Genomic DNA, 14377 nt, shown 5'->3' with positions numbered 1-14377 from the left:
TTGACATTATCACGTAATTCCCTAAATAAGCCATCCATTCCGGTGTCGACTCCCTAGAGAGTGACATCACCATTACAGGCAATTGCTCCGCCTCCTCACCAACATCGTCCTCATACATGTCGACACACACGTACCGACACACAGCACACACACAGGGAATGCTCTGATAGAGGACAGGACCCACTAGCCCTTTGGAGAGACAGAGGGAGAGTTTGCCAGCACACACCAAAAACGCTATAATTATATAGGGACAACCTTATATAAGTGTTTTCCCTTATAGCATCTTTTATATATTTCTAACGCCAAATTAGTGCCCCCCCTCTCTGTTTAACCCTGTTTCTGTAGTGCAGTGCAGGGGAGAGCCTGGGAGCCTTCCCTCCAGCCTTTCTGTGAGGGAAAATGGCGCTGTGTGCTGAGGAGATAGGCCCCGCCCCTTTTTCGGTGGGCTCGTCTCCCGCTCTTTAATGGATTCTGGCAGGGGTTAAATATCTCCATATAGCCCCCGGAGGCTATATGTGAGGTATTTTTAGCCAAAAAAGGTTTTCATTTGCCTCCCAGGGCGCCCCCCTCCCAGCGCCCTGCACCCTCAGTGACTGCCGTGTGAAGTGTGCTGAGAGGAAATGGCGCACAGCTGCAGTGCTGTGCGCTACCTTAAGAAGACTGAGGAGTCTTCTGCCGCCGATTCTGGACCTCTTCTCGTTTCAGCATCTGCAAGGGGGCCGGCGGCGAGGCTCCGGTGACCATCCAGGCTGTACCTGTGATCGTCCCTCTGGAGCTAATGTCCAGTAGCCAAAGAAGCCAATCCATCCTGCACGCAGGTGAGTTCACTTCTTCTCCCCTAAGTCCCTCGTTGCAGTGATCCTGTTGCCAGCAGGACTCACTGTAAAATAAAAAACCTAAGCTAAACTTTTCTAAGCAGCTCTTTAGGAGAGCCACCTAGATTGCACCATTCTCGGCCGGGCACAAAAATCTAACTGAGGCTTGGAGGAGGGTCATAGGGGGAGGAGCCAGTGCACACCACCTGATCCTAAAGCTTTACTTTTTGTGCCCTGTCTCCTGCGGAGCCGCTATTCCCCATGGTCCTGTCAGGAACCCCAGCATCCACTAGGACGATAGAGAAACTAGAAATAAGTCTTTAGATTACAATAAAACTGACGCAGCCCTGGCAAATTGCAGATCATGCTGTTCACAGTTAGTCTGTGCTCTACCGCTCCCCATGCTAACAATCATGTTGTAACTAGACTAGGACGCAGTTAAACATTAAAATTCTTTCATACAACAGGAGTATTCAACATGTAGTCCTCTAGCTGCTGTGGAACTACACATCCGAGCATGCCCTGTCACCGTTTTACTATTAGGATATGATAAAACAGTGGCAGGGCAGGCTGGGATGTGTGATTCCACAGCAGCTGGAGGACCGCATGTTGAATAACCCTGTGGTCTGCAACAGTGGTTCTCAACCTCGGTCCTCAAGTACCCCCAACAGTTCATGTATTCCAGGTCACCTGGCAGTTGAACAGGTGTATTTATTACTCACTGACATTTTAAAAAACCCACAGATGGAGCTAATTATTTCACTTGCAATCCTGTGAGGAGACCTGGAAAACATGAACTGTTGGGGGTACTTGAGGACAGAGGTTGAGAACCACTGGTCTACAACATCAATAGTAGAGGCATTCCTGAGGCACAAGCTCTAACATTTTTCAATACCTATTTTTCTTTTTCAATTGTATACTGGCTCAAAGCCCAGGCATTACCAATATGTTTGCTTACATTTTGTATAGAGCCATAAACACAGAATTAGCTCAAAATAAAGGTGCGTACACGGTGAGATAAATCTGTAAGATTTTGACTATGTAGTCAAAATCTTAAGGAAAGTTAGTGCACATCTCAAGGTGTTCGGCAGCTTGTGATACCGATTCAATCCCGATGTGCACTCCCGTAGGGGAGACTGTGCAGGCAAGTCAATCTTCACTATCTAGTACAAAGTATAGTCAAAATTGGCACTTAGTGAAAACTGTACATAGACAAAATCTGTACTATGTGAGCTCTGGGGAATTCAAGGGAAATCGCATAGTCAAAATCAGACATAGCAAGGATCTCACCGCGTGTACACAAGAGTCACAAATTAACTATGCAACAGTGCAAGTGTAAGCATTTTTGAAAAAAAAATGACCATAGAGTATTTCTTGTGTTATGCTTCCATATTTCAGAGCATGTCTACATACAGTAGCAGTCAGTTTTTCAGCAACTCTGGTGTCTATGGCATGTGATAGGTATACAATGATATAGACACCAGAGAAGCACTTTTTGTAATAGCCATTTTACTTATGACCCTAAACACTGCTTGTAGCTTTGTTCAGAGCTGGAAATCCACTTTGTGTGACATGTTCTAGGGCCATTTATTTCAATAAGACCGTATCATAGAACTCCCCAAAACAGAATCCAGTCAAAAATGCTCTATCATCGGATGCAGTTTCCAGGTGTGTGGCATGAGCATTCCCTATTTACAGTATCAGCATGCGACAATTTCACATCTACGATTGCCAGCACTTCTGTCTTACACCATCCTTTAATACAGTGTGGTCATCATGTACTGGTCGCGCAAAGCGGAAAAAAAATCGTGGGACCTACTGCACCATTTGTGGGTCCCATAGCATATTATAGGGGAAAAGTGTAGTGAGCAGCTGGGGCAGTACGGGTGGGGGGGAGGGGGGCAAGGAGAGGGTAGGGGACAGGCAGTACTGGGGGTAGGGAGGGTAAATGCAGTTAGCAGCTGGGGCAGTACTGTGGTGTAGGGAGGGCTAAGTGTAGATAGCAGCTGGGCCAATACAGGGGGGCAAGGAAGAGGTTAGGGGCTTGCGGTGCTGGGTGTATGGAGGGGACAGTACTGGGGGCAAGGAGGACATGATCCACCACCTCAACAGATATAGCAGCACAGGGTGCGGCACAGGTGGCTAAGCTCCAGCGCTGGGTAGCCCAGCAGCTGACCAGGGCTGCGTAAAGTGATGAGCCACCCCATAGTACATGCGCTGGAATTACACCTTCTCCGGTGACTGGGCCGGCCTCCTCCTAGATCTCCTGCACAGGGCACTGCTAGGCCCGCAGAGCCTCGTTAAGCTAGCAGCAGCAGCTGGAACACATACAGCAAGTGGTGCGGTGATCGCAGGGGAAAGAGGGGGGAAGGGCGCTGCCACGATTGCAGGGGTGTACTATAATTAGCTCAGCAGGTGGAAGGGATGGAGTGCCAGTAGTGGACTTGGGAGGTCTCCTAGACAGGGACTCCATGGTGAGAGGGTGCTGGCAATTGGACAGAGAAAAGCGTAGAAATGAGCTTTAGCGTGTATTTTGCGATCACTGATTATGGGGGATCCGGTCTCTAGGTTGACAGGGTCTCTAGGTCAACATGTTCTAGGTCGACAGGGCAAAAGGTCGACATGAGTTTTTCAATTTTTTTTTTTTAACCTTTTCATACTTAACGATCCACGTGGACTACAAATGGGAACGGTAACCTGCCCGAAGCGCGAGCCATGCGAGGGGACACGGTGCACTAATTGGGGTTCCCGGTCACTCTACGAAGAAAATGACACCAAAAAAAACTCATGTCGACCTTTTGACCAATAGTGGTCGACCTAGACATTGTCAACCTAGTTACCATCTACCTTCTATACCACACCCGATTATGGAATGAAGTTGGACAGTATAAAGGCACCGCTTAAAAATGACAAAATAAAACAACCCTCCCCATGACACACAAAATCACTACACTAAGGGGCCTATACTTAGTTACTATATCAGTTTTATAGTTTTATAATATTGTGTAGAAACTGAAGATACTGCATCATTTTATGGTTTATTGCCATAGCATAATGTACACACAATCACATAAATCTCCTGCAGAATGCTAATTAGCACTACAGATTGCAGTTCCCATTATTATCAATGGGGACTATGAGGCGTGTTCGCACAGCAGCGATCAAGTCTGAACAGCGCATGTGCCGGCATCGCAGTGCGCCGTCACATGCCAGACAGCCAACGGCTGTCGTAGCCCTGCGATTGCCTCTGCCTAATTGACAGGCAGAGGTGGTTGTTGGGCGGGAGGGGTCAGGCCGGCGGACTGTCCCATGCAGCCGCTGCGACCTGGGCAGCGACAAGTGGCTCCCTGCCAGCGCGCAGGAGCTGCGCTGGCTGGGAGCTGCGCTGGCTGGGAGCTACTCCTGAAGTGCAAAAGCATCGCCACTGTGCAATGCTTTTGTACTTGTGTAACGGGGCAGGGACTGACATGCAGGGCGGACTAGCCTTGTGCTGTGCGTCCCCCTGCATGTCAGTGTGACTGATCGTACGATCAGGTCTGAATTAGCCCCTATGATCTGACCCCTATGTACAAACGTGAAAAACACCTCCAAAATGCCAGGATTAAAACTTTCAGAGACAGCGGATATCGCTACCGCTGTCCATGCAAAATATCCAAAAATGAATGTCAATTCCGCATTTCTTAATATATAAGCCCCTAAATTACTTGCTAGTACCTCTCTCCTCTGGTGTCAGCTCCTCATCTTCCTCTTCACTACTCTCTTCTTGAGTTAAGAATTTAGGATCCTTTCCTTCTGCTGCTTCTAACCTAAAGACAAGCCAAACATTCACAAACTTCCAAATATCAAATAGAGCTACTGTAGGTGTAAATTATTACATGGGAGCAATTAGCTGTGGATTCCATTAACATGGGTACCCGAGTAAAAAAACAAAAAACTCACAACTTGATATCCAATTAGAAAATCCGCATTAGGTTAACAAGGGTCTCAGTGAGAGTTAATGCAGGTTTGATTTAGAAGCCCAGCTGGTGAAAATGTGGGGACCGAACCTCTGTCACACCCTTCCCAATGAATAATCATGCACTTGCATATAAATAGCTAAAAAAAAATGGTTTAATTATATGGGACATGTATTGTATGGATGGTAAAGTAGTTTTTGATCTTGTAGATGGGAGTTACAAGTGTTTTTTCCCCCAATATTTTTTAAACTTGCTAAATGCATATTCAAATATAAAATTAAGGGACAGCAGGTTTCCCCTAAGTACAACATCTAGTACACACATTATAATCTTTAATTTTCAAGACAATATTGTTCCGTGTCTTTATAACAGGATTTTAATTACCTACCAGGAAAATTATTTTCTCGTAGTCCATAAGGGATACTGGGGTCTTCGTACAATAGGGTATAGGTGGGGTCCAAAGAAGCCAGCGCACTTTAAATTTCTTCAACTGGGTGTGCAGGGTCCTCCCCTCTATGTCCCCTCCTACAGTCAGTCTAGGTAAAACTGTGCCCGAAGGAGAACGGACATACTTGAGAGAAGAAACAGAATAATAGCGAGTGGTGAGATTTACACCAGCACACCACAACATAACAGACCAGCAATAGCCGACAACAACAACAACAACAACAACAACAACAACAGCTGAACAGGTAAACTTTTACAAAAGCAAAACCTGCAGACAAGTCAACGCACTGAGACGGGCGCCCAGTATCCCTTATGGACTACGAGAAAAGGATTTACTGGTAGGTAATTCAAATATTATTTTCTCTAGCATCCATAAGGAATACTGGGGTCTTAGTAAGATGAGGACATCCCAAAGCTTCCAGAACGGATGGGAATGTGCGGCGACGTCTGCAGCACCGCCTGCCCAAACTGGGTGTCCTCTCTGACCAGGGCTTCAAACCTGTAGAACTTCACAAAGGTGTTCTTCCCCGACCAGTTAGCAGCTCGGCATAGTTGTAAGGCCGAGACTCCACGGGCAGCCGCCCAGGAAGACCCCACCGATCCTGTACAGTGGGCCTTCAGAGACTGTGGAACGGGCAAGGCTGCCGACACATAGGCTTGTTGGATAGTCAGCCTAATCCAACGAGCAATGGACTACTTAGAAGCAGGGTAACCCTTTTTCTGCGCATAATAAAGCACAAACAGGGAATCAGTTTTTCTGAACTGAGCCGTCCTCTTAACGTAGATCTTCAAGGCTTGCACAGCATCCAACACCTGCAGAGGGGCAGAAGTGCCAGAACCTGACGGAACCACAATAGGTTGGTTCAGATGGAATGCAGAGACAACCTTCAGCAGAAACTGCTGCTTAGTCCGGAGCTCTGCTCTGTCTTCATAAAAGACCAAGTATGGACTTTTACACGATAAGGCCCCCAATTCTGAGACACACCTAGCAGAAGCCAGGGCCAGTAATACTACCGTCTTCCATGTGAGGTACTTATCTTCTACCGTCCTTAACGGTTCAAACAAGGAAAACTGTAGAAATTCCAAAACCACATTCAGATCCCAGGATGCCATTGGCGGCACAAAGGGAGGCTGTATGCGAAGAATCCCTTGCAAGAAGGTCTTAACTTCTGGCAACACTTCCAATTTCTTCTGGAAGAAAATCGAGGGGGCTGAAATCTGGACCTTAAGAGAACCCAGACGCAAGCCCATATCCACTACAGCCTGGAGGAAATGTAAGAAACATCCCAACTGAAAATCCACCGGAGGATACTTGCGCTCTTCACATCAAGAGACATATCTCCTCCAGATATGATGATAGTGCTTTGACGTCACTGGTTTTCTGGCCTGAACCATGGTTACAATAACCTTTTTGGACAGGCCTTTTTGAGCTAGGATGTTCCGCTCAACCGCCATGCCGTCAAACGAAGCCGCTGTAAGTCCGGGTAGACAAAACGGTCCTTGTTGCAGAAGATCTCTTCTCATTGGTAGAGGCCAAGGGTCTTCGACAGACATGTCCAGGAGATCCGCGTACCAAGCCCTCCTAGGCCAGTCTGGGGCAATCAGAATTTCCAGGGCTCTTTGATCCCTGATTCTCTTTAGCACCCTCAGGAGCTACGGTATCGGTGGAAACAGGTAGACCAGCATGTAAAGCCACAGTGTTGTCAGTGCATCCACTGCAACCGCCTGCGGGTCCCTGGTCCTTGAACAATAGCCGAGATGCCATCCTGCAAAGATGAGGGCATCCTCACAGATCGGTGATTTGCCGAAATACCTGTGATAGGAGGCTCTACTCCCCCGGGCGTAAGTCATGACGACTTAGGAAGTCCGCTTCCCAGTTGTCCACCCCCAGAATAAAGATGGCCGACATTGCTCTTGCATTTCTTTCTGCCCAGAGGAGTATCCTTGACAACTCTCGCATGCAGGCTCTGCTCTTTGTTCCTCCTTGTCGATTGATGTATGCCACGGCAGTGGCGTTGTCAGACTGAACTTGAATGGCCTGATCTCGGAGTAGAGGAGAGGCCTGAAGCAGAGCGTTGTAGATCGCCCGTAGTTTCAGAATGTTGATCGAAAGTAGGGCTTCATGGGCTGACCACCTTCCCTGGAACTGGACCCCTCGGGCGACAGCTCCCCACCCTCTCAGACTTGCGTCCGTTGTGAGGAGAATCAAATCCTGAATCCCGACACTTCAACTTTTCAGCAGGTTTGAGGACTACGATAAAACAAAATGCAAGATCCTACTCGCGCTTATACTTAGGTGGCAGCCCTTAGTCACACAGAAAAACCTTCACCGTGGTTTTAATAAAGAACCATACATCCAAAATGTAATAAAGAACCATAGAACTCAATTTCTGGTGTGATAAGGCGGCGCCACTTGGTCTCACTAAATTTTGGATGTAAGGTTTGAGGACTGTAGCTACCACAGGAGGGAAATTCTGGGCGATAGATGCATGATGATCCAGACCACTTGCCCAGGAGATCCAATTGAAAAGTTCTGGCATGGAACCTTCCGTGCTGGATCGCCTCGTATGAGGCTACCATCTTTCCTAACAATCTGGGAGGAGGAGAACGACTGCTACATAGTTGCACAGTCAGTGAGGTTGAAAAGAGGCAAAATGCCCATCGAGTACCGATGGACAGCAATGACTCCTACCACTCCCAGATAATTTTAATGTCAATATGTTAAATGCTACCTAGGCCAGGTTCCCTTAATTTAATAATCAGTCTGCTGTGAAGCACTGTACCGGAGGCTTTTGCAAAATCTAAATACACCACGTCCACTAGTTTTCCCTGGTCCAGATTATCGCTCACTTCCTCGTAGAAGCTAATTATGTTGGTTTGACATGTTCTGTTCATTACAAACCAATGCTGACTTTCGCTGAAACTTAGTACAGTAGCCTGTAGGTGATCTCACAGCGTCCACACGATAAGGCAAGCTCACATGATAAGGCACACACAATAATCCAGTCTTCCATTGGGATCTTTTAATACATCCCTGGTAGCAAGTATAAGGGGTTCAGGGGCAGATTTATTAAGCTCGGTGAAGTGATAAAGTGGAAGGTAATAAAGTACCAGCCAATCAGATCTTAACTGCCATATCACAGGCTGGGTTTGAAAAATGACAGTTAGGAGCTGACTGGCTGGTGTTTTATCACCTTCCACTTTATCACTTCACCAAGCTTAATAAATCTGCCCCTCAATCCCCTGTGCTGGAGATTAAATCCTCTGTAATAGGGTCCAGCTCCTCCCCCTCCTCCAGTCCCTCTTCATCAGATTCTGAGAATAAGTCAGGGAGCCCTGAGCTAGGGTGAGGGTTCTGGCTGTCAACTGCCTTTGCAGCGAGGTCTGGTACAGCCTGCTGCGTCTATAGACTATTTGCAGTGAGCCGAGAAGACATATCAGCCATCATGGTTTTTTATAGCACCTAACCAAGATGGCTCCTGAACCTCCCACCGACCCCACCCGCTTTCTCACTAACTTGGGAGGACTGATTGCATTGTTCACGAGAGGGAACCAGCTACAGAGGGAGAGAATCTGGTATTACATACTTTACATAATTGGTGTTTTACCATGTTTACAGGAGACAAAACACTCACACACAACACACAGACAAGTATATATAGCAAGTCTGCCCAGACTGGTATGTGAGTAGGAGACCCAGAGAGAAGAGACCGGCACACCCAAGCCTAGCAGACTCCGTAAGACTGCAGGCTGTATTTATCTAAGTGTAACAGTTTTGTCCTTTTCAGGACACTATTGTATACAATAGCGGCTCTCCCCCTTAATTACACCCCTGCACCAATTTCCTGGGTATCCTGAGTGTCCTGGAGTAGCGGTGTGCCTTGCTGCTGCAGCTGTAAGCAGAGGAAGGCGCCAAGAAGCTGCTGGTCCCGCTTTAAGTTAGACCCGCCCCCTGTAATGGCGCCGGAGCTATGCATATATTTACAATGGCAAAAGTCTCCTTTTGGTGTAAAACATAGTGTAAGCAACTGTTTTCACCTACCGCTGGCCAGTTTACACAGGGGGGCTATGGGATCCGGATGCCACCCCTGCAATTTCACCGCTCCAAGAACTGGGGGACCCCACTAGCGGGGCCCCCGGTTTGTACTCACCACCCTTGTCAGTTTCAGGCAACGTTAGGGGTGTGCTGCGAGTGCGTTTGATAAGGCGCCATGCCCGCAGTACCACAACCTCTCAGGACGGTGTTCCTGCAGCGGGGAAGTGGCTCTGACACCTTACAGAGGTCGGTGACCCCCCACCCCCTACAGTGCATGTATGCTGTTGCACAAACACCATACCGAAAATAACAAAGTTTAAAATAAACTGAAGAAAAATCCTCTGGAACTCCAGAGTGTGCATCCTCTCCTGAGGGCACATTTTTCTAAACTGGCTGTAGGAGGGGGCATAGAGGGGATGAGCCAACACACCCAGTTGAAGAAATGTAATGTGCACCGGCTCCTTTGGACCCCATCTATAACCTATTGTACTAAGACCCCAGTATACCTTATGGATGCTAGAGAAATCAATTTTATCTGGTACTGGCCCCTCCATATGGAGGTACAGTACAAACAGTACAATATTTAAGATATCATGTCCTTTTAAAAGAAATTACTAATCACAGGAAAGCATATAATACACAAGTTATATGTAATGATGAGGTAAAAAGTAATTACACAAAAGCTATTACATAATTGAAAAAATATAAAATTGCATGAATATGTAAAAGGTTTACAACTGCGACTAGGTCAAGATGCTCTAATCAAAAACGAAAAGGACACATTTTATAGAACATGCATTATTTAGTAAAGTCAAGCTAGCTACCATTGTCCTTTCCTTTGATAGTTGGGGACAATGAGCCTTTACTTTTTTTGCCTACACACGGTACATATCCTGCATAAAAACTTTAGATGTGTAGCATATATAATTTATAACTATAAATACCTGTGTGGCCGGAGACCCCGACCTTCAGGGATATAATGGCCCCTGCGGCCACGGAATATGTTAATCCTCATGCCGCAGGTACATTTCAAACTGTCCAGTGCTAGGCACTAATTTAATGTGTGTCCTGCGCTAGGCGCCACTGGTTTAAAAATGTGAACTTTTAATGCTTTTGATGTGCCGCGGCCATGCTGTAATTAACCCCCGGTGCACCAGGGGACTGTGAACCAATAGCCGCTGCAGCCGGGACACAATCCCGGGGCTACAGGGCTGTGCACCGACCGCTGGTGTCCAGACACTACAGAATGGCAGGGAGCCATTACAGCCAGTACAATTGTCCTGGAGCTGCATCGCTGTGTGGCTGCTCGCTGGAAGACAGGGAGAGCCAGCTCCCGGTACCCCCAGCGCGGAGGACAGACACTGGGTAGACAAGGAAAGCTGGAACCAAGTGCGGCACTTCTAGCGGTTAACTCCCGGTTAAGCGCATCAGCAGTCTCAGGCTGCAGGGCTACGGTAGTGAAGCTGCACGCTAGGCACAGAATGTTGAAAAATAAATATAAGTAGTATAAATGTTGTTTCAAGTGTATGTACTGCACTGACCCGGGAACGGAGAGTCACAGTGTGCTAAGCCTGGTGCAGGGCACCAGGCACAGAGTATATATTTTAAATGTATTTATATTTAAAATGTGCTGGCATGTATGTAAAGTAAAATGCACTTTTCTTTCTCTAGGGTGGCCTAGGGGGAATCTGAAGCTCTCTGTGGGCTGCTGGGTCCCGCTCACAATGGGGAGACTGCCTGGGGATCTTGTTGCCAGCTAGAGATAGTATACCTGGCACATGCACCTAATTTGAGTGGGTAAAAACCACAGGATGGAACTACCCCACGTGTTGTGTATTGGAACAGGATAAAAACGGAGCATGTGAGTCCTGACACTGTACATCTTCTGTGACATTAGGGAGAGTTGTACTGCTGTAAACATCTGTATGCTCCTATACCCCCCAAACAGTATCTGCAAGGGGCAAAAGAATTGTGCCAAACAACCCCATTCTCTGGCTGCTCTAGGTTAAGCCTGGTATCTCCAAACTCCACCCTCTGCCAGCTACTGTGCAGGGATTGGTCCATGGTGAAGTACCCATGGTAATCAGCAGACACCAATCAGGAGGTGTGGCAGCAGCTTGTTTACGTATATGCAGCAGGAATTAGTGGTTTCAGTAGCTGACTGAGGGAGCCTGTGCAGTGGGTGGAGTCAGTAACAGGCAGTTACTGACAGTAAGAGGGAATCCCCTGTTAGCTCAGGTCCAGTGGGATCAAACAAATCTGTGATTGCTTGGCATCCTGTCTAAATATATATGAAAATAATTTTTTTTGTACACTGATATTTGATGGTTGGGTTGAGATGAAAGGGAGATAAATTAATGAGAGTGAATCAGAGACAATTAATATCTTGAAGTGTGTTTCAATGGTTATGGAAGTAAGGCAAAAAGTCATGTGTCCTCATACATCTAGCTTCAATACGGGTTGTATTCATGTGACCGGCGGTCGGGAGACCGACGGTCACATGACCTCCACCAACAAATCACGCCCCCTCACTATCTTGAAGGTCGGCATGCCGACCAACAGGGACTATTTCCACTCGTGGGTGCCCACGACACCCATAGAGTGGGAACAGAACCCATGGCGACTGAGCCCGCAGCATGGCAAACTGCAGTCGGACCTACCCGCCGGGATCCCGGCGTTAGTATGCTGACTGGCGGTCTCCTGACCGCCAGTCAGCCATACTACACCCCTCAATACGACACACAACACAAGTTATAAACAAAAAGGAGGAATGTTCTGCGCTCCAAGAATTACTATACTGGGTTGTTAAATTAACTAATGAAGTGCAGTCTAGCAGGGAGAATAATTTGACTCAGTGAAACTCAGTTTAGAAAAAGAATGATTTTATCAAAATGTTCTAGTTTGTAAATTACACACATAACATACAAGCCGCTGATACATATGTAGCAATTAAAAGAACAAAAGTTGCAACTTATCCATTTCTTAAAGCCTGCTGTTACTATGTCTATTTTAAATGTAAATATAAGTACAGCATGCAATAAAACTGGATTAAAAAATTAGTACAGGTTGAGTCTCCCTTATCCAAAATGCTTGGGACCAGAGGTATTTTGGATATGGGATTTTTCCGTATTTTGGAATAATTGCCTACCATAATGAGATATCATGGTGATGGGACCTAAATCTAAGCACAGAATGCATTTATGTTTCATATACACCTTATATACACACAGCCTGAAGGTAATTTTAGCCAATATTTTTTATAACTTTGTGCATTAAACAAAGTGTGTGTACATTCACACAATTCATTTATGTTTCATATACACCTTATACATACAGCCTGAAGGACATTTAATACAATATTTTTAATAACTGTGTGTATTAAACAAAGTTTGTGTACATTGAGCCATCAAAAAACAAAGGTTTCACTATCTCACTCTCACTCAAAAAAGTCCGTATTTCGGAATATTCCGTATTTCGGAACATTTGGATATGGGATACTCAACCTGTATACAAAAAATTAGTATACAAAAAAAGCTCTCTCTGAAACAGGTGGATGATTAGTTGTACCACTGGCGTCCCAGTGTATTTGGATGGAATAATGTCCACAGATAATTCCACAATTGATTAGTGTATTAAATAGGCATGCAAACACTTTGATAGTTACCCCCGTGCTGGTTCCTGATTTTGATACAGGGTCCTGTAGGCAATTGCACGTGGTGTAAAGATACGATGTAATTACGGTCTCTGCAACATTTAAAAAGCAAACCTGCTGTAGTTCTTAAATGTCCGCTGAAGCAGCTGCCAGTGATGAAAAGGTTGATGCTATATTGGAAACCTCACAGCGGAGGACAGCGACAATTCGGCTGGCGGCAGCGGTGGATGGTGATGAAGCCGCAAATAGCCGGCGCTGTATATCCACGCAGCAGGGATCTGTGGAAACCCAGCTGACAGAAGCGGTGACGTGGCGCGGCTGTGCCGCAGGTGGCCCATGAGTTTGTACCTCACAGCGGAGGTTGGATGGTGATGGCTGGCCGGCTACACTGTAAAATAACAGCGGGATACGGAAGCTATAATAGCAGAGAGCTAATCTGTGCTGCAGCAATGTCCACTGAAAAGAGCTCAAGTGAAGGAATGGGCGTCCATTCCTTCTCTTTTCAGTGGATAGACATAGTAACAGCAGTCTTTAAGAAATAGATAAGTAGCAACTTTTGTTCTTTTAATTGCTACATATGTATCAGCGGCTTGTATGTTATGTGTGTCATTTACAAACTAGAACATTTTGATAAAATAATTTTTTTTCTAAACTGAGTTTCACTGAGTCAAATTATTCTCCCTGCTAGACTGCACTTAATTAGTTAATTTAACAACCCAGTATAGTAATTCTTGGAGCGCAGAACATTCCTCCTTTTTGGTTTATGAATTGAATCTGTTTTTCAGCCTAGCAAGCTGTTCTCGTTCAGCAGCTCCAGGATATAGTGTTATTTTTGGGAAATATATATATATATATATATATATATATATATATATATATATATATATATATATATATATATATATATATATATATATATATAGCGCCAGGTTCACACAGTCTGAGATTTATCTCTGTTTGTCCACAATACACAAGTTGCCTGGTGCGAGTGATCCGCAAGGTCTCGGGCATCTCTGCAGTGTAAGGTGTCTTTTTATGCAAAAATGCATTTTAGTCACAACCCAATGAGACGCATGAGGAGGCTGTGCTATAGGACAATTGGAAATCTGTGTGCGACTGAATCCGTATATTGAGCACAACAGAGTTTGTATTTGAAATAAAAGCAGTGGCTGCTACATTGTAGCAATTCATATGCAGATTCAGAGACTCAGACACACAAAGTTACACAAGTGTCGCTTATCAGATTAATCAACACAGTCTCTTGGTGCGTCCTAATTCCATTGTCTTGTAACTAAGACTCATTTTTGTCAAAAAAGATCCCCGACTCTAGCAGAGTCTCACGGCACCCAGAATGCAGAGAGGCGCTGTTTGGCGCTACTGCAGCATTGCTGTACGAGGACACATCTGTACTTGGAAACCCTATGCTCCATTGATCAAGGGGCTGATCTATAACACTAACAATAAAAAATAA

General features: G+C 45.8%; 1 protein-coding gene across 2 annotated transcripts in view; it reads right to left on the bottom strand.

The window, feature by feature from the left end:
- The window catches only part of LOC134909483 (protein phosphatase inhibitor 2-like), an 89261-nt gene that overhangs the window by 15499 nt on the left and 59385 nt on the right, over nucleotides 1-14377 (bottom strand). For both annotated transcript variants that reach the window (XM_063916407.1, XM_063916406.1), the window contains one exon: nucleotides 4530-4621. In XM_063916407.1, coding sequence (XP_063772477.1) covers nucleotides 4530-4621 — 92 coding nt within the window. The remainder of the gene's footprint in view (nucleotides 1-4529; nucleotides 4622-14377) is intronic.

The sequence above is a fragment of the Pseudophryne corroboree genome, chromosome 4, assembly GCF_028390025.1.
Source record: "Pseudophryne corroboree isolate aPseCor3 chromosome 4, aPseCor3.hap2, whole genome shotgun sequence".
Classification (NCBI taxonomy): domain Eukaryota; kingdom Metazoa; phylum Chordata; class Amphibia; order Anura; family Myobatrachidae; genus Pseudophryne; species Pseudophryne corroboree.
This window is presented reverse-complemented; position numbering and strand designations above follow the sequence as displayed.